Genomic DNA, 27,929 nt, shown 5'->3' on the forward strand with positions numbered 1-27,929 from the left:
GGTGTAGTGGGTCGTCCGTGTAGTGAACAGTCACATGCATAATTATATAGAGAGGAAGCGAGAGATGCATGCGGGTACATACATAATACTTCACATGCTTGTATGCCAAGGGTGTGATTTGTAGAAAGTAGTGCAGGCTAGGGGCATCAGGCCCACACAGAGTGGTTAATTTTTACACATCAAATGTGCTGCAGATACATAGTTCAGAACCATCTAGATTGTACATTGAGGCTGTCATCTGAAACTGTTGTAATGCATTTCACAGTTCAGCTAACAAGGCAAAAAGCACTGATACATACATGCAAAATGTTACAAAAGTGCATACATATGCGTGCACAAGCAATGCTAACTAAAATCAGCATGAAGCCTAGTTTCATCAGTAGTTTGCTGATGATGATGGTATGCAGCTGTTCTGTTTGCAGCTTCCCATTCTGACACCCATTATAAAATTGCAGTACAAAACCCTTAATCAGATACAGTTGTGGACTGGTATGTAGGAATGGGTAATAAGCCATATGTGGTTCAAAGTCTGTTAACTCTTCTGCTCACTCCTGCAGTACTATTCACTGTGCGACAATATACATCTTTCTTAATGGAATTGTGAAGTGCATCAAAGAATCACATATACACGCAAACAAGGAAGTTTTGTCTGCATTTACTTCACTATCATCAGCTCTGTCTCTCTCTTCCCCACAACTGGTGGCATATGTTGTGTATTCTCTGATTTCCTGCTGTATGTGCCCATACCACTCAACTGTCCAGATTTTCACAGAATGTCCATATTTTTGCCTCTTATTTTTTTTACCTGTTTCTCTTAAAATTGTGGTTTTCTGGCAAATCATTGAGGGATGAAGTCAGAAAATAATGGCAGACATTTGAATTTCAGACTTCGTATCCTTCAGAAAATCCATGCTAATGCAAAACCTGACAGTCTGTCAACTTTCTAAGTTTATAAGAGCAATATTTAAAAAGTGCCCCTATTTTTGGGCCTTTGTCCCTCCATTTTTTGTCAATAGTTCTTGCTCTAAGAAATGGAGAGATATATATGTGACTCTGTGCAATGCACTGTACACTAGCTTCAATATTGTGCTTTCTGTCATATTCATGCCTCTGTTTTGCAGGGCACACAGAGACATCAAGTCTGTTTACCTCTGTGTTCATGTTCTTTTGTCAGTTCTAACACTATGCAGATGGCACAGGCTGTTGTGCTGTACTCCCTTTCATGTCCTTTTTCAGGCAGTAGTAGTATACAGGGGCATACAGGCTGTATGCAGTGGTGCCTTTCATGTCCACGTTCATTTTCTCAGCATTACTAGTTACAGATGCATACAGGCTGTGATGCTCTGTTAATTTTCTTGTCCATATTCGTTTTCCTAATAGCACCAGTGTACAGGCTGTGATCTTTCATGTCTTTTTCCCAGCTGTACTAGTGCATAAGACATGCAGGCTGCGATGCTGTGTTTCATTTCATATCCATTTCCTTTTTCCCAGCCGTACCAGTGGACAAGAGCATACAGGCTATGATGCTATGCTGCTTTTCATGTTCATACCCATTTTCTTCAATGCTACTACTTTATGTGGGGCATAGGCTGTAGAAATGTGCACCCTGCCTTGCTACCATCCCTCTGTTATTTACTGCTGCATGAGAAGTCATTGTACAGTGTTCAGTCCACCTGTGAAGTATGTGGCACACTGCAGAATCTACTGAACTGCAACATTCATGTGACTTTGCAGCCCACTGGCTTTATACTGACAAGATGTCCTTCTATTCTCATGTTGCAGTATTCTTAACCTTAGGGAGTTACTGCCTGCAGCACCAGACATCTGGCCAGTATACCAGAGACTTGAAAGCAGGGGTACATGTGACATTGCATGTAAGAGCCATAAACTGATGCGGGCTATACCTATGACGTCTGCACGTACCCAATTCAGAACGTTTCTGCCGCAGTGTGTTTCAGACGTCTGAGTGGCAGCTCCAGTAATCCGGCATTTGACTTCGGACATCTGTTTTCGACAATCGTTCCTGGCTGTCCTCATTCAGATAAGTACCCTTGTGTTTTTTTTTCTTGTTTCTTCACCTTTTTCAGGCGCATGTCCTCTAGGAAGGGAAAGTGCTCTTGTGGAAGACTAATTCCACATAAGGGCATGCATGATCAGTGTTTATTCTATTTAGGAGCAAGTCACAACTAAAAGTCCTGTGATATTTGCCAGTCTTTTGTCTCCAAAACTCTTAGAAACCATTTGTCGGCTTTAAATTTCTATTTGGAGAATCAGCACCTCCGACTCTTGGCTTCCAATTTGAAGGCAAGGTGGGCACCTCCACCAAGCCGCCAAGGAAGAAAGCTAAAATAGTAGGCCCAACATCCAAGCTGCACCTCAGAAATCCGGTGAGAGCCTTGAGGCGAGTGTTAGCCCATGATCGCTCCAGACTTCGGATATTTTGCTGTTGCCAGGAGCTGAAATGGAAATTGGTACAGCAAGTATCCAGAATGTCTGCTGAGGCTTTACAACCCTCAGCTCCTGATGGTGAGGGGAACCATGATTTGTGGCATCGGAGGGGGCCTTCTGCTGCCACGCCATCCATTCCAACGTCTGCACCCAGGCCTACTACTGTTCCTGTTCCTTCTACCTCTTTAAAAAGAAAACAGAAGGAGAAACGAGGGCTAAAGATCCTACTCCAGCTTGGGAGACCTTTTCTCAGTCTGTAGTCAAGGCTTTTCAGGTGCTCCAGACCCAGATTCCCCAGTCAGGCCAACCACTTGTTACACAGGAAGAATCTGAGGAAGACTCTTCCTCCTCAGATGAGTCCCTGACCTATTGTTCTCACATTGAATCCCCTAAGGATTTTGCTACTCCTGAAGAAGAAGAGACCCTCACTCCTGACTACCCTAGAGAAGATTTTTCCGTTGGGGATACTATTTCCCTACTTAGGCAGCATTTTAAGTGGGAGGCCTCAGATGTTTCTGAGACCAAGAAAAGATATTTTGAACTCGTGCAGATGGAGCAACCCTCACCATCTGCAGTTCCACCTTTCCAGGATGCCTTCTTAGCTGCTTCCCAGAGCCCAGAGTCACAGCCTCCTGCTAACAAGAGACCAGACAGATTTTATAAAGTGACTGCAAAGGAGCAGTATCTTATTAAGAATCCCCCAGCAAATCCTGCTGTTATTGCAGTTTCAGCTGACAAGTCTTCAAGACCACTACCTTCATCTTCTCTTTTTCCCACTGATTTTATGGATAGGTTGGGGAAGAACATATATACTTCTTCCACCTTGGCCGTAAGAGCAATTAACTCTCAGACTCTTAACAAGTTTGCTCTGGATTCCCTGACCAAGGCCTCTATTCTGCTGTCTGACATGCCTGACTCACCAGTCAAGGCTCAGCTGGACATACTTCTGTCCACAGTATCCGAGGTGACTAGACACTCAATCAAGTGTGGCTATGATGCTCTTCCAAATCAGCTGCATTTAGTTCTGTGTTAAGGAGGTTCTCATGGTTGAGACTCCAACCTTTGCCTTTGGATGTCCAAGCGTAATTTAGTTAGATGCCCCTTTGGTTAAATCAGCACTCTTTGGAGCTGCCTCTGCAGAGCTACTTAAGTCACTGCAGGAAAAAAAAAAGACTTACAGAATCTGAAACATATATTGGTGTCACCTGTTCCCAGATTCCATAGGAACCACCCCCAAAAACCCAGCTTTTTTTAAAAGGCAGTCTTCCCATTCCTCTGTTGCTCATTCCAGGGGACAAAGATAACCTAGGAAACAATCCACTCCTAGATCTTCATCCATCTCAACACCTTCTTCCTTTTGGAGGCATCCAGACCCAGAAAGAGCTCATCCACTGTGACTCTCTTCCCTTACCCACCTCTACCCCCCTCTCCCTATGCCTAACCCTATCCCTACCCTCCTGGCAGAAAATCATCACAGACAGATGGGTGCTCTCCATCATCAAGAGAGGATATTTCATGACTTAGTGGGTATCCCCACCATTCCATTGAGTTCTACAACCTCCACCCAGTCAGCTTTCACTCTTCCCCACTGTCCTGAGACATCTCCTCTCTCAGGGCACTAAAGGAGTACCCAAGGATCAGTTAGCCAAGGAGTTTTACTCCATGATGTTTTTGGTTCCAGGAAAAGATGGTCCTTGGAGACCCATTCTGGACTTATCCTTCCTCAGTCTCTTCGTCAAGGTGTGTTCGTTCAGAATGCTCACATTACAGCACCTTCTTCCCCTTATTTCTCAGCAAGCCTTCACGGCCTCCCTGGATCTGAAGGATGCATACCTTCCCATCTCTATTCATCCCACTTACAGAAAATGTCTTCATTTCTCAGTGGGTTCCTCACATTTTCAGTTTTCTGCCTTGCCCTTTGGACTCTCCACAGCCCCAAGAGTATTCACATGTCTAGCCCTAGTCATTGCATATTGCAGACTACAAGACATTCAAATTTGCCCTTACTTGGATGATCTCCTAATCCTACACCCAGGATTCTGTCACCCTGTCTCAACATCTGGACTGGGTGTGCATGATTTTGTAAAATCTAGGTGTCACTGTGAATTACTTTAAGTCCCAAATGACTCCCTCACAAGATGTTTTTCTGGGGTGAAGGATAAGGTCAGACGTGATGTCAGTCTTTCTCCCTGCCCAGAAAGTGGAATTTCTCACCCAATGTTTCCAATCCCTTATATGACTACCAACCATCTCAGCCAGAGAATTTTTGAGAATCCTGGGATTTATGGCTTCCTCATCCCATGATCCCTCTAGCCAGGATGCACATGAGGAAGTTTCAGTGGGTATTGAGAAATTCTTGGAACTAACACGTTCATCCCTTGGAAACAAATCTTCCTCTTCTCCCCTGCTTAAAAAAGGAACTCACCTGGTGGATCTTAACTATCACCCTCAATCAAGGGGTGCACTTGCAGATTCCTCCACCCAAGCCTCATCTTTACGCAGATGCGTGAGATCTAGGTTGGTGGGGCTATCCTCCATAGTACCAACATCCAGCACAAAGTGCAGGGGGAGTGGTCCATTCAAGAAAGAAGAACCACATCAATCTAAAAGGGTTAAGGGCCCTTTTCTTGGCAATACAAGCCTTTTAAGAGATCCTTCTGCCAGGCAGAGGTCATCACAGACAATATGACAGTCCTGTGGTACATAAACAAACAGGGAGGAACAAAATCCTACCCTCTGCATCTTGCAATTCAAATCTGGTCCCTGGCAACAGCACTGCAGATTCATTTGCTGGCAGTTTACATCCCATCAGAAGACAATGTGATGGCAGACACCAGGAACTTAACACCCTCCCACAAATGGATGCTTCACAGCGAGGTGTTTCTGGATCTAGGTCACACACAGGTGGGGTATTCCTCAGGTAGATCTGTTTGCCTCCTCCCAGAACAGACAGATGCCCCTCTTTTGCACAAGGCTTCCCCATCCGCAAGCCTGGATGGTGGATGCCTTCTCCTTTTCATGGGGGGGAATGTTCCTTTATGCTTTCCCCCCATTTCCTTTGATTCACAAAGTCGTCCTGAAAATACAGAAGGACAAACCAAAAATCCTGTTGGTGACTCCCTTCTGGCCAAGACAGCATTAGTTTCCCCTACTTTTTCTTTTAGCCCAAGGCAATCACCACAGGTTACCTCACTGCTTCGACCTACTCACACTAGACAAGGGGTCCTTTATTCATCCCACCTTCTCAATATCAATCTGACAGTGTGGGTGATAGAGTTCTAATCACCTTTAGGCACCTATATTCAGAGGACATCCTCAATGTTCTGCAGGAGGCCAGAAAACCAAGTACTAGGAGAAGCTGTTTATTTAAATGGAAAAGATTCTCCAGTTGGTGCCGTAAGAGTAAACAGGACCCATCTGAAGCTTCTGTTCCAGTGGTCCTTTCCTACCTGTGTGAGTTACTGCATTCAGGGTTGACTTATTCTTCAGTAAAAGTGCATCTCTCTGCAATTTCTGCTTGCCTTCCCTTGACTCCACCTCTGGCTTCCAGGTTAGATGTCAAGCTGTTTATGAAAGGGGTCATTCATATTAGGCCTCCTTGTAAGCCCATTCCCCCAACTTGGGACTTAACTTTGTGCTGGAAAAACTTACACTGGCTCCCTTTGAGCCAGCCCATTCTTCCTCTCTTAAATTTTGTACTTGGAAAACAGTCTTGTTAGTGGCTCTCGCTTCTGCCGGGAGGGTCTCAGAGATCCAAGCTCTTATGGCTTCACCTCCCTACCTTGTTTTCCAAAAGGATAGAGTTTCTGTAAGGACTAACCCTTCCTTCATGCCAAAAGTAGTCAATTAGATATCCCTAAACCAGACCATTAATTTGCCGGTCTTTTACCCTCAGCCACAGAACTTCTCAGACAGGACATTGCATTCCTTGGATGATCATAGGCAACTGAGATTCTACTTAGAAAAGACCAAATCTTTCAGTCTGATCAACAATTTGGCTACTTTCATCCAAGGGTCCTAGGCAAGGCCATGTTGAAACAGACAATTGCCTCTTGGGTTTCTAAAGCTATTGCCTTTTAGTGTTCCTTTCATGGACAAAAATTGAGTTCATCTGTCAACGCCCATTCCACCAGAGCTGTTTACTCGTCAGCAGCCTTTTTCAAGGCGCTTGATTACTCTTCTCTTCTGGTGTCAGCAACTTGGTCCTCTGTACATACAGAAGGGCATAGAGTAGTTGTGCAAGAACTTACCATAACCATACATGTCCTTCTCTTCCATTTGCAGTATTCAATCCCACCCACTTATCCCCTTTTTCTTTTGACCATGTTATAAACTGGGTCCTTCCTCTGATTACTAACCTTGTGTCTGCGGGGGGGGGGGGGGGTTATACTATCGTGTTGTACTCCTCTTCCTGGGGTCTCTCCGTATGTGGCAGCCAGTTCTGAATTGGTACATGCAGATGTGACAGGTATGGCCAGTGTCAGTTTATGGCTCTTACATGCAGTGCACGTGCCCCTGCTTTCAAGACTTTGGTATACTGGCCGGATGTCTGGTGCTGCAGGCAGCAACTCCCTAAGGTTAAGAATTCTGCAACATGGAAGAGTAGGACATCTATGGTTCTGGTAAGTTCTTACACAGTTATTCTTTTTTAGTTGTCTTAATTTGTCATTATGGTGGCAATGGTACCCTTTACTCCTATGTTGTGCACAGGGCATGTACATCTTTGAATCAGGATTCCTATATGCAACTCTTTAATTTGTTACATACTTTTGGTTGGATTGATTTTTAAAATTAGGAGCGAAACTGCTTTTTTGAGTATGCTCTTGACTGGCCATTACTTCTTGTAGTTTTATAATTTCAGTTCATTTTATTGGTTTGGTTAGAATTTCCATGATAATAAAACTATATTTTATGTTATAAATAGTTTTAATTAAGTAATGATTATATCTGAAAATATGTGGTTTTCTGTCATCTGAATGGTTAGCCGTGTCCTGTGCAGGATGTCTGATGCTTCCTGTGGGAATTAGAAATATGCCCAGATTTTCTTTTAAAGCATTATCTGTTTTTATATCCATGAGATCTGCTAATAAGCTGTTTTAGAGTCTCTTCTATCTGAGAGATCTAACTGTTAACTTTAATTTTGATAGTATTTTTTAAAAGTTTAGTCATGTCTCCATGTCCTAATGGAGCATACCAGCTTTAAATAGTGCAGATGATGTGGTGGTGTTGTCAAATTTGAGTTAGCAAGACTAAAATCATACTTTTTGAATTTTGCTTCCTTGGATGTAATTTTTTTGTTTCTCTTTCCTCAGGAAGAGATCCCTCGCCATTTGCTTTACATTGGGCTATATCTACTCCACATAGCTGGGGCATACATTTTAAAGTAAGTATTAATTTAGTATTAATTTTGAGAAAGCATATACAGCCAGTGAGTGATGAGATTAATATCACTGGTGCAGCTATTGATGTCCAGTATCTTTGCCATAATTGGGCATGAGATTTTGGAAGCAAGGCAAAGTTTTGTAGTTAAAATCATGGTATATAAAGTGTTTTCTTTGGTGTTGCTGCATGATATGCACTTCTGGCTTCCCATCAGTCCCATTAGTAATGATATGAAAAAAATAACATTTTGGTGTTCCTCCACTGTTACCATCTAACAAGTTGTGTGTCATATAATAGTTCTGATGTGATATCTCTGGAGTGCAGTTGGCTGAATAGAATTTCTCATTGCAGTTTACTCTTGTGCCCATCTTTGCTTACATTTGTATACTGTGTTAAAAAGTCTTACATTATTCTGTTATGCCTATTTCACGTGTCTTGAATCATGACGAGAATCCTGTCATTAACTTCATCTCCTCAATGTGCTGCTGCTTTTCTTTTCCTTAACCAATGTGTACAGGTTGTGATGCTTTTTCTTGTCATGTCTGTAATCGTTTTCCCAGCAGTCTTTCATATCCATGTTCGTTTTCCCAGCAGTACTAATGTACAAGCGCATGCAGATTGTACTGCCTTTTGTGTCCATGTTCATTTTCCCATTGGCATTGGTGTGCAAGGGCATACAGTTTGTGATGCTGTATTTCTTTTCATGTCCATGTTAGGTTTCCAAGTGGTAGTAGTGTACAGGATGTACAGGCTGTGATGCTGTTTCTTTTCAGGTCTGTATTAATTTTCCCAGTACTACTAGTAAACAAGGGCATTTAGGCTGTGACGCTGTTTTTCTTTTCATGTCACTGTTAATTTTCCCAGCATTCATTCATATCTATGTTCATTTTTCCCAGCAGCCTTAGTGTATAAGGACGTACAGGCTGTGATTCTGTGTACACCTCATTTAGGGGATTTGTATGCTCCAGTAATTCTAGACACTTTGACGTCATTCAGATTGTGCCTTCTTCTTTTAGAAAATTCTGACATTTAACGACTAAAGCTTCTAAGCCTTAATTTTCACCAGCTGTACAGTCAGTGTCATCATAGGTATTGTGTTGTTTTTGTTTTTACTAGAGTCAAATTATGCCATAAACCAAACGTATGCACTCAATGTAGTGATGTACCTGAATGAACACGTCCATCCTCAGTAACAGCAGGACAAAGGCCAGCAAGTGTTAGGGCATCTTAGCTCATACAACTTTCCCAGGCTCAGTCCTCGACTCTGTCCCAGAATCCATCACAGTGCCGTTCCTCATCAGATCTATAGCATACTGCATGAAGTAGATAAAAACTCGTTTATGCCCCTAGATCAATTTCAGAAGAGAAAGATGGGGAAAGGAGCATGGTGGGTATGTTACTGAGGATGGTACCTGTTCACCCAGATCTATCCATATGGTAAATACATAACGTTATGTATGTAGTGCATAGGAGGTGGTCCCTCCTTGGTGACAGCAGGCAGAGTCTCCAGCTAATACTTCTGGGCATTCTCTTTTTATGATAAAATACCCCTTACTAATGGTGGCCCTAGAGGAGGACCTATACCTGGTATTTCTCATCAAACCTACAGTGCCTTACAAAGGTGTTGAAAGAGGTCTGAGTAGCTGCACAGATATTATCTAGTGCTGCATTCCTGAAAAACACTTAAAACGACTCCTTAGTAGAATGATCCATTGGAAGTGACAAAAGAGGTGGATTAGATGCATTTTACATGTTATAACAAAACTGAATTTGTAAACCATTCTGCCAGATTGTATAAGAAACTTTGGATCTGAATTTTTTTGTTGAAAATGTGGTCTTATAAATGTAAAATCTCAGTTGCTGTTGTACATACATACACACACTGAAGAAGGTGTCCCATGTGGTTAGAATGCTGTAGAAAACAAATTGCACATTGGTTGAGTTTAGTTACTGTAGCAACTTTGGGCATAAAGGAAATATTGGCATGTAAGGAATCATTGTCTTTTATGAAAGATGAAACAAGGTGGCTCAGCAGATAGTGTTGATCTCCAAAATTCTTCTGCTTGAAGTGATGACCACATGAAGGAGAGTCATTCAAGAAAGAAATCTTAACTGAGTGGTAGCTGCAAGTTCAAAAGGAGGAAGAGTTAGCTTCTGCAATGGAGAGCAAAGGTCCCAAGGAGAAGAAACTGTATCTTTTGAGTGGGCTTAAGAGTATGTCATTAAAGAAGTAGGGACAAGGCATCAGCACCATAATGAAATTTTGATATGGTTGCCAGATGGATGTTGATGGAGTAGTGACAAGAGTCCACACTCAAAAATCTGAGCAAGGTATTCTGGAGTAGTAAATCGATCCAGGCTTCTTGTGGTTGCCTCTATGAAGATGTGTCCACTTACTTTTAAAGTCTTAACATGTATTAGGTTTTAGAGAAGTCATTATTTTTATTAGTCTGGAAAAAAAGGAAGGGTTATTAGCCATTAGTGGGACTGGAGAAACCAAGCATTTAGTTAAATGGAGTGAAGATCCATCTGATGCTTTTTGAGGTATTACCAGCTAAGCCAGGAGAAGTAGGGTAGTGGATGTGTAACATATGCCAGCATAGCTAGCTGGAGTTTAGTAAAGAATTGTGCGTCATTCGTATGTCACACTTATTTGTACAGGTGCTTGTGTTGAAAATGTATTCTTAAAGCTGCTTGTTAAAAATGTACCAACAGTGGGTCCTGCTGGACAAATATAGCTATATGTCAAACTGTATTGTAACTGTTATAATGAATATATTGTAACAGAGGATACTGGAAGAGAAGAGGTTAATCTCAGTGCAGCTAACTTTGAAAAACAGTCTGAAATTAAATTACCTGGTTTAGGCCAAAAAGATTGTATCGTACAGATCTGACTGCAGCCAGAGATACAATGTCTGTGAAAAGCAGGACTAGGAATCTTACTGTATTGTCCTTAGGAGTGAACTAATTGCTACCCTGGAAGGACAGAAGTTTTTGAAATGGTTTTATAGCTTCCAGATGCTATAACACATCTTAGCAAAGCTCTGTGTTTGTGTGTATTATGACACACATGCTAGATTCTGGTTCATTTTCTAGTAAAGGGGTTAGTGTGGGAACCAGAAGTCAGATGACCAGATGTATGTGATGTCATTCTGTAATCCAGCACTGAAATGATGCTTTAATACTAGAGGAGGCAGAAGTCTCAGGGCAGTCTTGTTTTTAAAGCCTGACAAAGAAGGACCACTCACCTACTACTTCTTGCCTTGTTCTAGTAAATAACCATGGAATAGTAATTCTTTAGGTCAAGAAAATATAGTGAGATTAGTTAAGTACTGTTTTTCTGTATGTGTGTGAAACTATCCATCTGTGTTAGTTTTTATATTTCCTGTGATTGAAACTCTGTTTATTATAAGTAGATATTCAGTATTTCATGTTCTTTTAATTATTAAATATATTTAAAATTTTCACTGTGGCTGATCTTTTAGAGAATATTGAAACCTTTAAGAGCATACCTCCCAACCATACCGAATTACTCATTTTTTACTGAGTTTTGGGGTCCAAATGAAGTGGTGCCATGATTCCCAAGTGGCACCCCTTCAAAGGTAAAGGGGCAAAGGGTAGCATAGAGGGTAATCTGTGCCAGCCTTTCCCAGGTCTGTTTGTTTGTTTGTGTGTGTGTGTGTGTGTGTGTGTGTGTGTGTGTGTGTGTGTGTGTGTGAGCTACTTGGAGCAGGGACATAGAGCACTGGTTTCACAGAGAGGGTGGTGGAGGATTTGGCTTTCGAGCATTCGGCCGAGGACTCATCTGTACAGCTGTGACAGTAGGGAGACTTATTGTGGGCCTGGAGAGAGAGAGAGAGAACCCAGCCCCCAGACGGCATGTGTTCCCTCTGTGCTCTTAAGGGAAATTGTGCTTGTTGCAGAGAGCTGCATCTGGAAATACTGTGTACCTCTATCTTTGTTGCAAGTGAACGTCCTTCACAGGTGTCCATGTTGAGGATTGAGGACCCTTGACTACTGGCTCAGCGCAGGGACATTGCATTCTAGATAAGGTATGCCTAACAAATAGGACAGATGGGTCCTGAGTAAATGGAGCTGAAATGGTTTCTCCAAAATGTGAGGCATTATCAGGAGAAACCATACCTGAGGAGATCAAAATGAGGCTGTGAGAATGATCTTGAATTTGAGTTTTTGTTTTCTGAATGAATATTATCTTAAGAAATGTGAGATACAAAAAGAATACAAAGGGCCATTTCTAGACAGTGCATCCTTAAGTAATCTCTTCATTGGTGGGATTGGGGTGAAGCAAAAAGCTCATGGCAGGGCTTCCCCATCAGTGGAAAAGCTTTTTATGCCATTGAAGGAATTAGAGATCACTGATGAATTATCAGATGACAACTGCCTAGCCTCTCTGCAAGTTAGTTGGCATCCCATGAAAAGTTTTGGCTGTCAGAAATGTTTGTATGATACACCATTTCCCAAACCTTCATAGCTCTTCAGCATGGCATGTGAGCATGTTCCTCCTTACCTGTTGTGTATCATACCATTTCCATATTACCAGTGTGTGTAACTATCACACCCTGGAACAGGCAGTCTTGTACCCAAGGGTAAACTGTAACCAAGGGAGTGGGAGTCTAGAATGAACTGCCCTCTGTAAGTTTAGGTTGATGCATCTGCCACCCAGGATGTTTCTTGCAAACTGTCAAGATCCTGACGAGTTGGAGCATTGGGTTCAGCAGCTGAGACCACTGTACTCTTTTGAATGCATTGAAGTATTCTCATGGGTTACTTTGCAAAGATCAGCATACGGTCACTGCTGCCATGAGAACTAGAGTTTTTAGAGGAAAGGTGGTGAATGTTGACTGAGAGCTTAGGAGAAGTGAAATATTGAGGTTGTGAGAGTGAACTCTGGCGTGAGACTAATTCTGCATCTTAAGGTTGCCAGGCTGCAGCTAATGAAAGGCAAGCAGCTGGGAAGGATCCATCTGGGACTTTGCAAAGCTTACTATTATTCACAGAATGCTGAATGTTTTGATGAGAGACTCCTGACCTAAGAGCATCGCTTATAGAAAAGCAGTAGCTTGGAGCCAGTTACCCAGGTATTGAAGAATTGTGGCTCCCTACAGTTTTGGTTGATTTTTACTGCAGGCATGCATTTAGTGAACATCGTGGGGGCTGAAGTGAGGCCAAGCAGAAGAATCCTGAATTGATAGTGACTGGCTCTTATGCAGAAGCAGAGATACGTCCTGGACTCCTTGGCAATACCGATGTAAAAGTAGATATCCTCCTGGAGGTCCAAAAAGCGCATTCAATGTCTTTTTGATAAACTCAGAAGGAATGACTGGACTATAACCATTAAAAAGGTTTCTTTGGGGATGAATAGGTTTACACTGCTTAAATCTAAATGATCCAAAGGTCTTTTGCTTTCTTTCATATTAACAAGAATCTGGAGTAATATCCTCATCCTTTCTTGTCTGGTATGGCCTACTAGTTTGCACCCCATTTTCTGTAGTTGGATGTCGGGCAAGGATGATGATTTCAGCAATCTGGAAGTGTGGAATGAAATTTTGTATCCGGTAGATATCACTGTCCTGACTTCACTGACTTTTGTGAATGCTAGCTCCACAGGAAGGTGGAAGTTGAAGTCCTCTGACTGCCTCCAGAGTGGGATAGTCAGATAGAGTTTCAGGCATGTTGTAGTTGTTGCCTGAAGATGGTCTGTAGCCCCCTACCCACATAGTCATGAACCTCACCCTCTGGGAGGGTGACCCATTTGGATGTTTTCTCCAAGTGTTAAGGTTCCTTCCAAACTGGTGATACTTTTCTGTTGTTTACAACAGAACCACATCTGATGTGAGCTGATTTGTACCATTGAATAGGGAGTATGGAGATGGCTGGAGTTTTACATGAACTGCTGAGGGGGGGGGGGTTGTCGTCTTTAGTTCGAAAGTGTGTCCTCATTTCAGGACTTAAAAGACATGGGCCCCTGGAAGGATGGAATTTGTATTGGTTGCCACAGTGTCATTAGCGGAATTGTAAGCTTGAGCCAGGCCTGTTGCAGTGCAGGATCCTGAAGCTCCAGATGAATCTTCTGTTGCATTGTACACTGTCATCATATGTTTTGATAGTGAAGAGATACTTGCCATTTGAGACATTTTTTCTTAGGTAGTTCTGTCTGGCAACTGTTCGAGTGACTGGTACCTTTTATCCAGCAAGTTGCACTAGATTCTGCCATATGAGATAAATGAGTGTATGATTAACAAAAAGTGAAGGATGCATAAACCTGCTTCCATATACTGTCTGTAGCCTTAGATTCCCTATGTGGTGGTTTGGGGGTGTGAGCTTTCAGGAGGGCAGCTGTTGCAACAGGAGTGTTTCGTTTGAGAGTCTTCAGCCAAATATTCCAGTCTTTTTTTTTTCCAGGTAGGGGGCAAGTGATTTAGTCAAATTTCAAAACATTTAGAACCCCTCTCTCTGTACAGTATTATTATCCATTTTGAGTATGGTCACCAATTGCTGGATCATTAAGGGAATTGTTGGCTTGACCAAAAGGACTTCTGCAGTATTCTGTCTTGGGGGAGGGGAACACAGGATCTGTGAGGGAACCCTGTTGTATCATCAACTCCAAGATCTCCTCAAACTTGGGTACAGTGGTGGTGTTGGGGGTGTCTGCATCGTGTTCCTTGTCACCTTCTGGCACAGGTCATTCTGTAGAGAAGTATGTGTATCTTCTGTTAGATAAGGACTTTTGGTAGCTTAATGGGTGAAGTGTAAATGAGAATGTTTTGTAGTTGATGTCACAGAAGAATGCTGCAACGAGACATGAATCTCCCTGTCATGCTCTGTGATGTGTGGCTGAAAGAGCTTCAGAAAGTCTGCTTTGCCATTTGTGTAGGTGCCAGTACTGAGTCAGGCATTGTACAGAAGCCTCTAGGTTCAGTGCTGTGGGGGAGGCTGCAGATAAGCTTGGCACAGAGAACGCTGGTATTTCTTGTGGTGGGTCTAGACATACTAGTACTGGCATCAAAACTGAAAAGGTCAGGTAAGATACAAGCAGTAAAAATGTTTATTTCCTTTACTTTTACATACAGGCCAGGCATATATTATCAGCCAGAGGAGAACTTGTGGAAGATGATCAATATAGAGTTAACGGAATTTATTTGGGAGGGGAAGAGGACAAGAGTTAAGTGGGATAAGTTGATCCGCCCCATAGAACAAGGTGGTTTGGGATTTCTTGATTTGAATGGATATCTTAGAGCTACACATGTAAGGCCTGCATACATAACATAAGCAGCCAGAAGGTTATAAGTTAAAGTGGAAAGAGATGATGAAAATGGGGAAATTTGAGAAATAAGGAGAGAATAGAATTTTAGATCCAGGTCTTTAAGGAGAACAGTAACAACTGTACAGGATATTGTATTCCTAGAGTAGCAGAAAGTATTTGAAGAACTAAGCCAACACAGGAGTGGAAAAAGGAGATTTTCCCAATAGGGATGACTGCAAGTAAGATACAGAAAATAGACAAGGAGAAACTGGCAAAGAAACCAATACATTGATAATAGATAAGAAGGGGAACAGAGTGGGATTGCACATCAAGAGACTTCTTTCATTTTTAGGATTGGTATCAAGAGTATAGGCAAAGAGAAATTGATGGAGAGTGCTAAATGACAGACCAGTTCTGGTAGAGTTTGTCATATCCAGAGCAGAAGCTGCAGTTATAAAAGGGATAATTAGTAGAGCATAAAATATTGCATGATAACTATAAGACTCAATCAGAGGAGGTTAGAAAAGATTGGGAAGAGAGGGACTGGAAATACATTTTTACAAAATAACAATGGGAGGACTTCAGTGTGGCTCCCATGTATGCACAAAACTCAGAAGGGTTAGAATTCTTACTCTGACATGTTTACATGGGTATTGTTTATACCGCAAGCGGACATAAAATATTTTTCCTCAGGTGTATAGCAAATGCTGGAGGTGTGAAGGGAGAGAGGGAGAGAGAGGTAACTGGGAACTTGTTTTTTGGGAATGTGGCAAGTTGACAGATTTTAAAAATTTCCTACAACATGCTCTGTCAAATGTTGGGAGAGCAAATGGTTGTTACTAGGGAAGTGATTCTTTTTGAGTTGAATTGTGCAGACATGGTAAGGCCTTACTAAGTGTAATAATATTGACTACCCAAAATAAATACATACATACATACATACATATAGAAAATGCCAATTGTACTTGAAGTAATGAATACTGTAAAAGAGAGAAAAAAATGGAAGAAGGATTTTCAGAAAAGAGAATGAGCAAAATTACACAGAAATAAATGGAATTTGTGGGAAGAATGCATGCAGAATAATGTTCAGGTATAGCAGTGGCATTTAAGGGAAAGCAGGAACTGAGAGCAATTTATTTACTGTTAGAGCAAATAACAGTTGTAAAGAAAGAAAACATATATGTAATGTATATTGCATGTAACATAACTGTCAACCTAATAGCAACAGTCAGGAGTTTCAGACTCGGTAGTAATGAACTGAGCGCTTTCGAGTTCGCATCTGACACTCCTGCTTGTTGGTATTTCGTAAAACCTTTCCTTTTATTTTGATAGCTGTCAACCACTTACCTCCAGAATTGGGGACAGATCCAAAAATAATCTTGGAAAAAAGAGGGACATTTTTTAAAACATAATACTATTAACTTGAGAAGTTAAAAGAATAAAATAATGTGAATTAACATGTATTTTCTGAAGTAAAATAAATCTACAACAAATTATTAAGTATAATCTAGTACATTTACTCTCAAAGCCTCAGGTTTTAGGAGGGATTAGTAAGGACAGATCAAATGTGTCAGGCAAAATCAGGGACACTTGAGGTATGATGAAAAATAATGCATTTTTTTTTCTTTTAGTGTGTGTGCGCCTATGTCTTAAGTTGTTGTGTCTTTCGGCTTTTCCCGGTTAGGGGTCGACACAGCAGAACTCCGGTCTGCTAATGATTGGTTGTTGATTTTTACGTGCCGTGTTACCAGCCCTGATGCACAACCTTCAACGAAGGTACGCCCATTCACGCATGTCTCCACGCAGAAGACGCTCTAGCTGAGAATCGAACCGGATAGCGTCTTACTGTGAGGCGACAACGCTACCGCAGCACCACCACCGTGGGTCGCCTATGTCTTAAGTGATAACTTAAGACATAAATTATCACTTGCACCAATGTCTTAAGTGATAATTTAATAAAGGCATTTAAAAAAGACAAACGGTCCACATCAAGTGCGGCACAGATTGTGTGACCCTGAGTTTAGGAGTAATTAAAAAAATGACCTGCCTGTTTCACCCCAGAGAACTAGATGGGAAGGGCAACAGAGACCCTTCTGATCTGGGTGTCCACAGACCTGCCATATTCAAGTTCTGGAAGTACAAGCGAGACACTGTCCTCAAAGATGGCCAAGAACTTTCAAGTTGTCTAACTGCTTTGTCAACTAAACTCATAAGACTCCGTATTCAGTCAGTTGGAATGTCGTCATCAATGCATTTTACACAGAGGGTACATCATGGATGCTTGGATGCCTTTGGAGCCTTATGGAGCTTTGGTCTCTTAAGGAGGGCTTGGGTGTATGTGAAGTGAAAGCAGAAGTAGAGGGTTTTGACTTCAAGGAAGGGGCTTCCTGAGCTTTGAGAGGGAAAGCAGCTTTTCATGCATGAGGAGACTGAGTTGCTTTCTTCCTGCTTCTTTAAATGTTTTGGCAATAAATGATTTACAAATAGAACACTAGTAAGTGTTGTACTTCTCTCCCAGATAGTACAGAAAATAATCTTTTCTCCTGGTATATTTAGTTCCTTAAACAAGACTTTTTGAAAAAGTGGTCTTTACTGCAAAGAAAAACATAATCAGGGGAGGGCAAAAACCTCACTACAGTTAAGCATCACAGTAGCAACAGCAGTGGCAAGTCTTTTAAAGTCTTTCAGTGAGGCATAGAAGGGCGATGGCTGAACGGGCAAAAAGGAACAACATTGGATAGAAATCTACTAAAATATGTGGTGCAGAAGAAGTGGAAAAAGGCAAGATGACCTTATTCAAAATTAGAAAGCTATTCAGTGTGCGTCTGTATCTGTCTGTGTTTCTGTCTGTGTGTGTCTGTCTGTATGTAGCTAAACTCTGTGAAGTGTCATAAGGCAGAAGGCTCGGTGAGAGTAAAGTTAAACAAAAGTTGAGAAAACACACTACATTTCCTGAGGTATGTATTCTGAAAGAACCAATGAGGTACTGTTTTGAAAAGCTTTTCCTCTCCAAATGGTGGCCATGTCTCAGTGTGAAAGATAAACACAGTGTAGATCTCTGGAGAGGAATGACACAATGATGCATTCTGGAACAGGGGAAGGAATTAAAGTGGCCTGGGAAAGTTTTACATACCAAACTTTCCTAAATCCTGTTGTCAGTATTCCTGCAGTCATAAAGTATGGGCCTCCTCATACAAGATCTCTAGTCACTGTCAGAATTGTTAGTTTCAAGGAGAAGACCGCTGAAATGCTAGTATTTGTTTTTTTGTTTTGTTTTTTTTTGCCTCATTGAAGGAAGTTTGTGGAAGCCACAAAAGATTGTAATGATTGAGTAGAGGGCTTTTCAAAAGAAACATACATGAGGCAAACAGGTCTAACATAAGGCATCCTGAGACCAAAGACTTTTGGTGCCATCCTAACAGCATGTTGTCAGTTAATATCAAGTGAACTGGGCAAGCGTTGTTTAGTACCTGTTGTTGGGATCAAGACTGCATTAGCTTGTATCATTATTCTTTCCTCACAAAAGGCACCTTTTGAAGCAGTTGTTTGTGAAGGTCAAGAACTTGCATCCTTGGAGTTCATTTGGTCTGCATCATGAGATTGTGTCCCATCAGTTCTCTTAAAGATGCTTGACCCCTCACTGGTGATGGCTGGAGCACATTTTAATGCTTTTCCTGTGCTCTGGGCTTTAAGGTCAGCTATGTTTCCTGTGTCAGTTGTAAAGCCAAGAAATATCTTTAACTCTTGGTGACAGATAACTTCATGGGTGCAAAACAGAACCATGCAGGAGGCTTTGCAGGCACCTGTGTTAGTGCCAGGACCATCATTACAAAATGGTGCCCTAAAATACCTGACCAGCGTTGCTTTCCTCAGCTAGTTGCTAAACGTATAATTTTTTTGTACCAGCCACTGCCTCCTTACATGGCCTAATTCTCTAGAAGAGTTGCTAGATAGCATTGCTTTTCTCTTTCAGAATCTTTCCCCTAATAAAAATAATAAGATTTTGTTGGCTTTCCTTTCAAGAGTGACACTGAATCCTTCTCCAGTACAAGCTATATTTTTAGGAATCTTTGATGAAACCCAAGGAAATGTCTGCCGTAGATTGGTCCTCAAATACCTGGTAATCTCACAAGTGTTTAAATGTACCAGCTGATATACACTGCGTCAAGTAACCAGAATGATGTTCATCGTGTTACCCTGCTGCAGTCATCACACTTGGGTTATCCTGCCGTCAGGCGGTCCCACAATCGGCCTAAGTTCCAAAGTCTTGCTCCGGTGTCGGTTGCTGTCGCGTCTTCCCTGACGGCAGTGCACCAGGGGTATATGAGGCATCCGATGCCATTTTCTCCAGTCTTTCTTGCCGCGCGGTGCCCAAAGCAGAAGCAGTTTGCAAGTGCCGGTCAGCCGACACCTGAGATTTTCGATTCGAATTTCAGTCCCAAGTCTTCAATAAAGCTAAGTACCCTGTTGGGGAACCTTTTCTTGCCTCAGTCCAATGTCAGAAAAAGTTAACAACTGCATTTCTTGTGGGAAGACAATACCTCATAAGGACTTCCATTCTTATTGTATTCCTTGCCTAGGCCCAGACCACGACGTCACAGGTTGTCTGTTTTGTGCTAGGTGTAATAAACAAACTATTAAACGCCGTTTTGACTTCGCACGACATTACTTTGGTAGGAGATTTAATTATATCATGCTGTCGGAGCAGCCGACGACCGGCATGCATAAAAAACGCAAGGATAAGGACAGGCAGCCTAGGAACAAGCCAGACTCCGAGGCCTCTGCTGGGTCTGTCGCCGGTTCTCCGGTTTTCAGTGAGGTGCCTATGCAGCCCCTGACGACTGCAGAATTGGAACCCCAAACAGCTTCGGATTCTCAAGCGGAGTGTACTAGGCCATTGCAGCCATCTTCAATAGGCCCTTCCGACACCGGAGAAGAAGGAGACCCCGGTGCAGTAGAAACACCTTCGGTTGCAGAAAGTGTCTTCAGACCGACTACACTCACCATTAAATCTTATGCTAAGCTTAAAACTCCATTAAAACCAAAAAACACTGTACCTCAGTCTCCAGTTCAAGGTCCCATGCCTAAGAAACAGATGCTTAAGATGGCTGAAGATTTGATTACCCTAATCAGGGGTTCCCATCCCCCTCCAGATAAAAGACCAAGACAAGAGGAGGATTATGCTTCCTCTGACCAGGTTTCTATTTCCTCAGATTCTTCTGAGGAACAGGATTACACTTTTCCCCCTTATGAAGATTCTGATGCTGAAGACTCTATTCCCTCAGCATCTCCCGCTGAAGACTACTCCTTTGGGGAAACTTTACATACCATGATGGAACATTTCCACTGGGAAGGCCAGGACTACTGTGATTCTAAGAAAAGGCGCCAAGAGTTCCTTTTAGTACCCCAGCACAGACCACTTGCTATCCCGCCAGTTTTAGACATTGTGGATGATGTTTACTTGGAGTCTAGTCTAAATCCAGACTCTCTACCTCCTGCTCCAGCCAAACCAGACAGATACTACAGAGTACCTGACTCACACAAATACTTTATAAAAGCCCTGTAGCTGACCCAGAAACAGTTTCCCAGGGTCCCAAAGGGGCTAAAGCTTCTATGGCTAAAAATCCTGTGCCCTCTGAAAGGGATTCCAGAGCCCGAGATAGATGGGGAAAGAAGTTATACACCTCAGCTACTCTGGCTATGAGAGCATTAAATTGTCAGTTTCACATGCTGAAGTATCAGCAATTCCTAATGTCTCAATTAAAACAAAAAATCAAGCACACATTCTGAACAGTCTGAATTCAAGGAAATGCAGGATCTGTTGCATGCAGCTGAACAGGTGGGCAAACATACTTTACAATGTGGATTTGATTCATTGGAAGCTTCCTGTTGAGCAGCTGTTACTGGGTCTGTCATACGTAGACATGCTTGGTTAAAAGAACAAACCCTACCTGATCATGGTTAAGCAAAAATTATTGGATGCACCTTTACAGCAGGATGTATTATGTGGTGTCAAAGCAGAAGAGGTTTTAAAGAAAGTGGAGGATAAGGCAAAGTCTATGCAGACGGTCAAGGATTTTTTACAGGTACAACCCCCTCGTTTCAGCAGAAATTTGCCAACAAAAACTGGTCCTTTCCAGCTTCTGACAGATCACAGAGGGGCAAATGCAGACGCCCAAGGGGCAGAGGTCATTCACAAGGCCCTTACAAACCTCGCCAATGGGGCACTGCTACCCAGAAAGGAGGAGAAGACAGGCCCCAAGCTAGCAGAAGACAAACCAATGACTCAACCCTCAAACTACCAAGCAAATCTCTCTTGGCAGCTCCCTTGGGAGGAAAATTAGCACTTTTTGCAGACAACTGGCACATCATCACAAAAGACAAATGGGTCCTAAACATTGTCTCACAAGGATACAGATTCCACTTTCATACCTTGCAGAGGATAAAAGGAATGCCAAACCTGCCACCAAATCAATGGGGCAGAGGCGCAAAAACAAATTACAGCTCTCATGGACAGGAGAGCCATTCAACAGGTACTTACACAGGAGCAAGGACAAGGATTTTACTCAAGACTCTTTCTAGTCCCAAGAAAGGACAAAGCATGGAGACCCATTCTGGATCTTTCAATTCTGAACACCTATCTGCAAGTACCAAAATTCAAGATGCTAACACTACAGCAGCTTCTTCCCATGCTGGGCAAGAATGCTTGGCTAGTAATGTTGGACCTCAAGGAGGCATACCTGCATGTCCCTATCAGACAAAATTGCAGAAGATACCTCCGCTTCATTGCAGGTTCAACCCATTATCAATTCTCTGCACTGCCCTTTGACTTATACTGCACCCAGGGTCTTCACAAAATGCCTGGCACCAGTAATTGCATACTGCAGACAAAGAGGAATTCAAATATATCCATACCTGGACGACTGCCTTATTCAAGCAGAAAGCAAGGACATTCTTTTAAAGCATCTGGCATTTGTCAAACACCTTCTAAGTGGCCTAGGGTACACAGTAAACGAAAAGAAATCAAAACTAGTGCCCTCACAAAACATAATATTCCTGGGTGCCAGCTTGAATACAATGGCCCAGATTGCTTATCTCACGCCAGACAAGCAACAACAGCTGACTCAATACTTCAAAATAATGGCAACAAAGACCCAACTCCCTGCAAGAAAAATTCTGCAGGCCTTGGGATTCATGGCATCTTGCATATTACTAATACCATTTGCAAAACTGCATATGAGGAAATTACAATGGTATCTGAAAAGCGTATGGACTCAGCACAGCCACAGCTTGGAAACAATGATACCACTCATTCCCTGCCTTCAACAGGAGTTTCTATGGTGGGCACAGGCATGTCACCTCAACAAGGGTCAGCCTTTCACCTTACCCACAGCCAGGCAAACTATGACAACAGATGCATCGGACTATGCCTGGGGAGCACACATGGCAGGACAGTGCATTCAGGACGAATGGACTACAGATCAAATGCTTCTGCATATCAATCAAAAAGAAATGCTAGCAGTACAGAATGCCCTAACAGCTTTCAAGGACCTCTTACACACAGGACCTCTAATAATAAAGACGGACAATACCACAGTAATGTGGTACATAAACAAGCAAGGGGGGCACACATTCCTACCCTCTATGCAGGCAAGCAATGACCTTGTGGAACACAGCACTGTCTTACCAAGTTCAACTACAAGCACAATTCCTGCCAGGAAAGAAAAACACATTGGCAGACGACCTAAGCAGAAACATCATGGATCCCCACGAGTGGAAACTAGATCCACAAGTATTTGCAATAATAACTGAAAAATGGGGACGCCCAGACATAGATCTGTTTGCTAATCCCCAAAACTACCAACTTCAAAAATTTTGCACAAGGACATTCCACCCACAAGCTTGGAAAGTGGACGCCCTCTCATTCAGTTGGAAAACATTAACAGTGTTATGCCTTACCTCCACTGCCTCTTCTAGCAAAGGTACTGCTGAAAGTCAGATTAGAGAGGCCACAAATGATACTCATTGCACCACACTGGCCATGCCAGCACTGGTATCCAATTCTAAGGAACATGGCCCACGGCCCACCATGGATTTTACCATAAATTCCTCACCTGCTCACCCAGCAAGACAATCCGATTCTACACAGCCAGCTCAAGACTCTAAACCTGGCTGCATGGCAAATTACCTAAACAACCAGCCAACACCTCTATCCAAAGCTGTTATGGATGTCATTCTGGAGGCCAGGAGGCCCAGCACCAGGAAAACCTATTCAGACAAATAGAAAAGATTTTGCACCTGGAACCAGGCTAAAGGCCAAAATCCCCCTGATCCCAACATTCATCAGATTCTACAATATGAGATGTTGCACAAAGGACTTTCCTTTTCATCTATTAAGATCCACGCCTCAGCAATTTCAGCTCATTACAACATGGATCCTCCTCTATTTTCGCATCCACTCCCAAGACAGTACCTCAGAGGGGCTAAGAACATAAGACCGCCCAGGACAGCACCAACACCTACTTGGGATCTCAACTTTGTTCTGGAAAAGCTTACACTGCCGACCTTTGAACCAGCTTTTTCAGCTGACTTAAAATTTCTTTCATGGAAAACTGCCCTGCTACTAGCAATAACTTCAGCTAGAAGAGTCTCAGAGCTACAGGCACAAATGGCAGTGGAGCCTTTCCTCATTTTTCATCAAGACAGAGTCTCTCTATGAACTAACCCTTCCTTTATGCCAAAGGTGGTATCCAGTGTGGCCCTAAACCAAACCATTCATTTGCCCACCTTTTTCCCAAATCTCAGAACAAAGGAGAAAGACTCCTGCACTCTTTGGACATTCACAGGCAATTATGTTACTACTTGGATAAAACTAAGGCTTTCAGAAAATCTGACCAGCTCTTTGTAGCCTATGCTGCAGGATCACAAGGAAAAGCTATCTCAAAACAGACCATTTCAAAATGGATAGGACATTGCATACATTTCTGCTACGCGCATCATGGGAAACCGGTACCTGCTAACATTAGGCCCCACTCCACCAGGGCTACAGCTACTTCAGCAGCCTTTCTCAGGGGGGGTGCCAACCAAGGATATTCTGGAAGCTGCAACTTGGAGTTCAGTGCACACCTTCACCAAACACGATCACTTACCTCTATATTCTAAGACTAGAGCTGGTTTTGCCACTGCAGTTTTGCAGGGCCTACTAGCTTCTTCTAACCCTGTTTAACTCCACCACCCATCCTTAGCTTTGGGATTCAACCCAAGTGTGATGACTACAGCAGGGTAACACAATGAACATAGTACAGTTTTGTACCTACCATAAATGTAGATGTTCGAGTGTTCACCCTGCTGCAGTCCAGGTTACCCTCCCTCCATCCCCTCTGAACTAGCTGGACTTATCTATACCATTCTACCCTATACAACCTCTGTGGTGTATTTGCTTGTGCCTGAAGGTATTGTTTTATTTTTATATGTACATTTCTATATAGCAATATATATATTGCCTACCTGTTGAGGGCACCTGACATCTGGGTCAAGAATAACTGAAGAAAATGGCGTCAGATGCCTCTTGTATACCCCCTGGCGCACTGACGTCAGGGAAGAAGCAACAGCAACCAACGCCGGACCAAGACTTTGGAACTCAGGCCGAATGCGGGACCGCCTGACTGCAGCAGGGTGAACACTCGAACATCTACATTTATGGTAGGTGCAAAACTGTACTTTTTTCTGATTCCTTTCTATTACCATAACATTTGATATAACAGTAATGTGATGTTCTATTGCTGTGGTCAAACACTGATTTTGTTAAGGATGTCTTTGAGGGAGGGTTGAAGGAGGCTACAACCCCTCAACTACATGCTGTAAATCCTCCATAAGTCCATAAGAAGGTGCAGCTTCTAGTAAAATCACTTGTGTTCAGCTTGTATTCAAAGACATCTTTTAATTATTCCAAATGGTAATGGCTGCAGAAGTTGTGCAGCTTTTAAAAGATGACAATCTTGAAAATCTTTAGTAAAAATGTCTAAATGCATGAGTTTTGACCTGATTTTTTCCCAAAGTTGTTCCATTTCTTCTGGGGTGGGGGCCTCTATTATTTCAGATAAGGATTTTGTTTCATACTTTGTCCTGTGTTCAAGGACTGATTCTGTTTATTTTGGTTATTTGGTACTTCAGATTTTTTAAATCTCTCTGTTAAACATGCTTTGTTTCCTGTATAGACAATAATCTGTCTATTGATGCATTTGTAATATATTTTCTGTTTTCATTTAATATTTAATAGTCTGATTCATTTAATAATGTTTCCTAGAAGCGCATACCGTAGACGTGCGGCACCTTAAATTTTATCCTTCTAGTACTTTTTCACATTTAGTTATAAACACTTCATCTCCTTCACTTGTTCACTCACATGTTATAAATTAAATGAGCTTGCTTTATGATTTTTTTTTTAATTTCTGGTGTCATTTGTTTAGCTTCTTCTTGTTCTCTTTCTTTTTTGTAACAGTACACCGCTACTTAGCCTTGCATGAAAAGTGCAACCTTTATTTGGATTGCACTATTTCTAAAACATGATGTGCTTATTCAGTGTCTGTAAGTATGTACCAGTTGTGCCTTCTTTGGTGTTCCACAGTTGTGCTTTCTTTCTTCACTTGAATAGTTCAGTTTCCTAAGGTGAAACACTTTACTTTCTTTGAACCCTTGTGGGCTGCACCCTTGTGGGCTGCTACCTGCTTCATCTTTTTTGTTGACTTATCATTTACATTATAATGAATACAGACTATAATAGGACATTTAGACTGTTCAGAGAAACAATGCAAAGATAACGCATTAGCTGAAATTTAGTCAGGTTGTTGAAGACCCCTCACTTGTTTATATACCACTGAAACATTGCCAAACCTTCATCATATTGATTACTGTTGCAGTAGCCGTAGCTGTATGTGTTGTATCCTGTCAAGGATCTAATGGCCAGGCACCTTCCGTGTGTCCAGACTGTCAAGCAGCTTGAGCTCAGCTGACTAAAGGACAAGTTTGTGTGGGAACCACTCCAGAGCTTTATGTTGATGAAGAGTATGCCCCTCTGAGGCTCTTGAGGATCAACGGTCAGCTTGTGCTTTCCCTTGATGTGCAAATAAATCCACTTTGGGGGGGTAGCAGTTCCATTTTCTTAAATTTATTGATGTTTTATTACTTTCCTATTCCGAAAAGTTATTTTAAAGCTAGGACTGTTGTTTTAAGGGACTGTCTCAAAATTTTAACTTACTTTTAAATGGGACACTTGTTATTTTCTGTCATTTCTAACCAAAAACATATTTTCTGTAGAGAAATAATTTTTCCTTGGTTGGCATAGTGTTTGAAAGTGCAGTTTAACTGTGCTTTTTCTGTTAAAAAATAAAAAGCAACTTTTGTGATGTGGTAGTTTTACTGGTATTTGCTGCTTGTCTCGCTTCTTCTTCCAGCCACAAAAAGAAAAAAAAATTAAGCAAACAGCCTTTACCTCCACAGCAGGCTAGCAGTCTGCCACAGAAACTGGTGAATGACTCTACTGCGGACATTTGTTGCACGACCGACCACTCATCTTTTACCCTGTATTCCTCAGGGGTAGCACCTAAAGCCAATGTGGACCGGGGTTAGTCACATCCTCTGCAGCTGTCGGAGTCCCATCAGTAACAAAGGAGAACCACTCTTGTTGGTCATGGAAGACCGAACAGGGAAGGTTTCCCTGTTGTGCCAGAATGCTGTGCCCATCAGTCGTGAAGTAGCTGCTGCTATTAGTAACACAGCTGGCCCTATTTTTCCAAAGAGAAACAGAAAACCAAGCATATATCTAATCTTCCACAAATTTCTTTAGACGGGAGTAGTTTACTGGGACTGGCTCAGGGTTCAAGTCAAGCTGCTGATCTTTCTTGTAAAGTAGTTTCTAGTAAAAGAAGGATTCCTCTTTTCCTGAAGAGATTCATGTTTCTGAATATGAACAAGAAGATTCAGGGTTTTCCCTCAGATTTCTGATTCTCCATGTGGGGGTTTCTTTTTCTCTTGAAACAGTTGCTAGAATGTGTCAGTGTTTTCAGTGGGAGAACACTGAGGTTTCTCAGTCCCTCAGAAAATGCTATCATTTGTTACAAAGGATTTTCCAAAACCTAAGCCCATTCCTCCTGTTCTGTGAGTGTGAGTTACTGCATGCTGATTTTCCTGTTAGTTAACCAACTGCCCCCTAAAAAAGGTATATAGGATGTATTAAATTCCTCAGTCTTTCAAATTTTTATACATTATTTCCAAACCTGACCCAACAGCTGTAGCCTTAGTTGATCCCGCTGCACTTTATTCCAATCATACATTTTCTGATAAGAGTGGGAGTATTATTGATGGATATGGGGAAAACATGAACACTTTCTTTGGTTTTCAGAATTTTGAATTCTTCTTTCCGCTTTTTCCCGGTTAGGGGTCGCCACAGCGGATCACCTGTGTGCTCATGATTGGCAGTGGAGTTTTACAGTGTCGAGTTGCCAGCCCGGCGCCCAACCTTACACAGAAGGCACACACACGTACACACTCACACCTAGGGCAGATTCAGAGTGTCCAATCCACCTACAGCATGTCTTTGGGATGTGGGAGGAAACCCACGCGACCACAGGGAGGACATGCAGACTCCGCACAGAAGGCACCCCAGCCAAGGATCAAACCGGGGAATCTCTTGCTGTGAGGCGGCAACGCTAACCGCTGCACCACCGCGGCTGCCCTGGTTTTCAGAATTTTGAATTGTCAGTTTCATATGTTGAAATTTGTTTTGACAAACTGTGAAAGTAAGAGGATTTATTTATTTGCAGTTTCTTCTTTTTTT

The 27,929-nt window shown here is 42.2% G+C and overlaps 1 protein-coding gene across 1 annotated transcript in view; it reads left to right on the forward strand.

Moving 5' to 3' along the window:
- Positions 1-27,929, forward strand: part of TRAM2 (translocation associated membrane protein 2) — an 895,653-nt gene that overhangs the window by 585,158 nt on the left and 282,566 nt on the right. The window contains exon 7 of the mRNA XM_044062384.1: positions 7,761-7,831. Within this exon, the coding sequence (XP_043918319.1) occupies positions 7,761-7,831 (71 nt within the window). The remainder of the gene's footprint in view (positions 1-7,760; positions 7,832-27,929) is intronic.

Source organism: Protopterus annectens, chromosome 2.part1 (genome assembly GCF_019279795.1).
Source record: "Protopterus annectens isolate FY-2018-M chromosome 2.part1, PAN1.0, whole genome shotgun sequence".
NCBI lineage: Eukaryota > Metazoa > Chordata > Ceratodontiformes > Protopteridae > Protopterus > Protopterus annectens.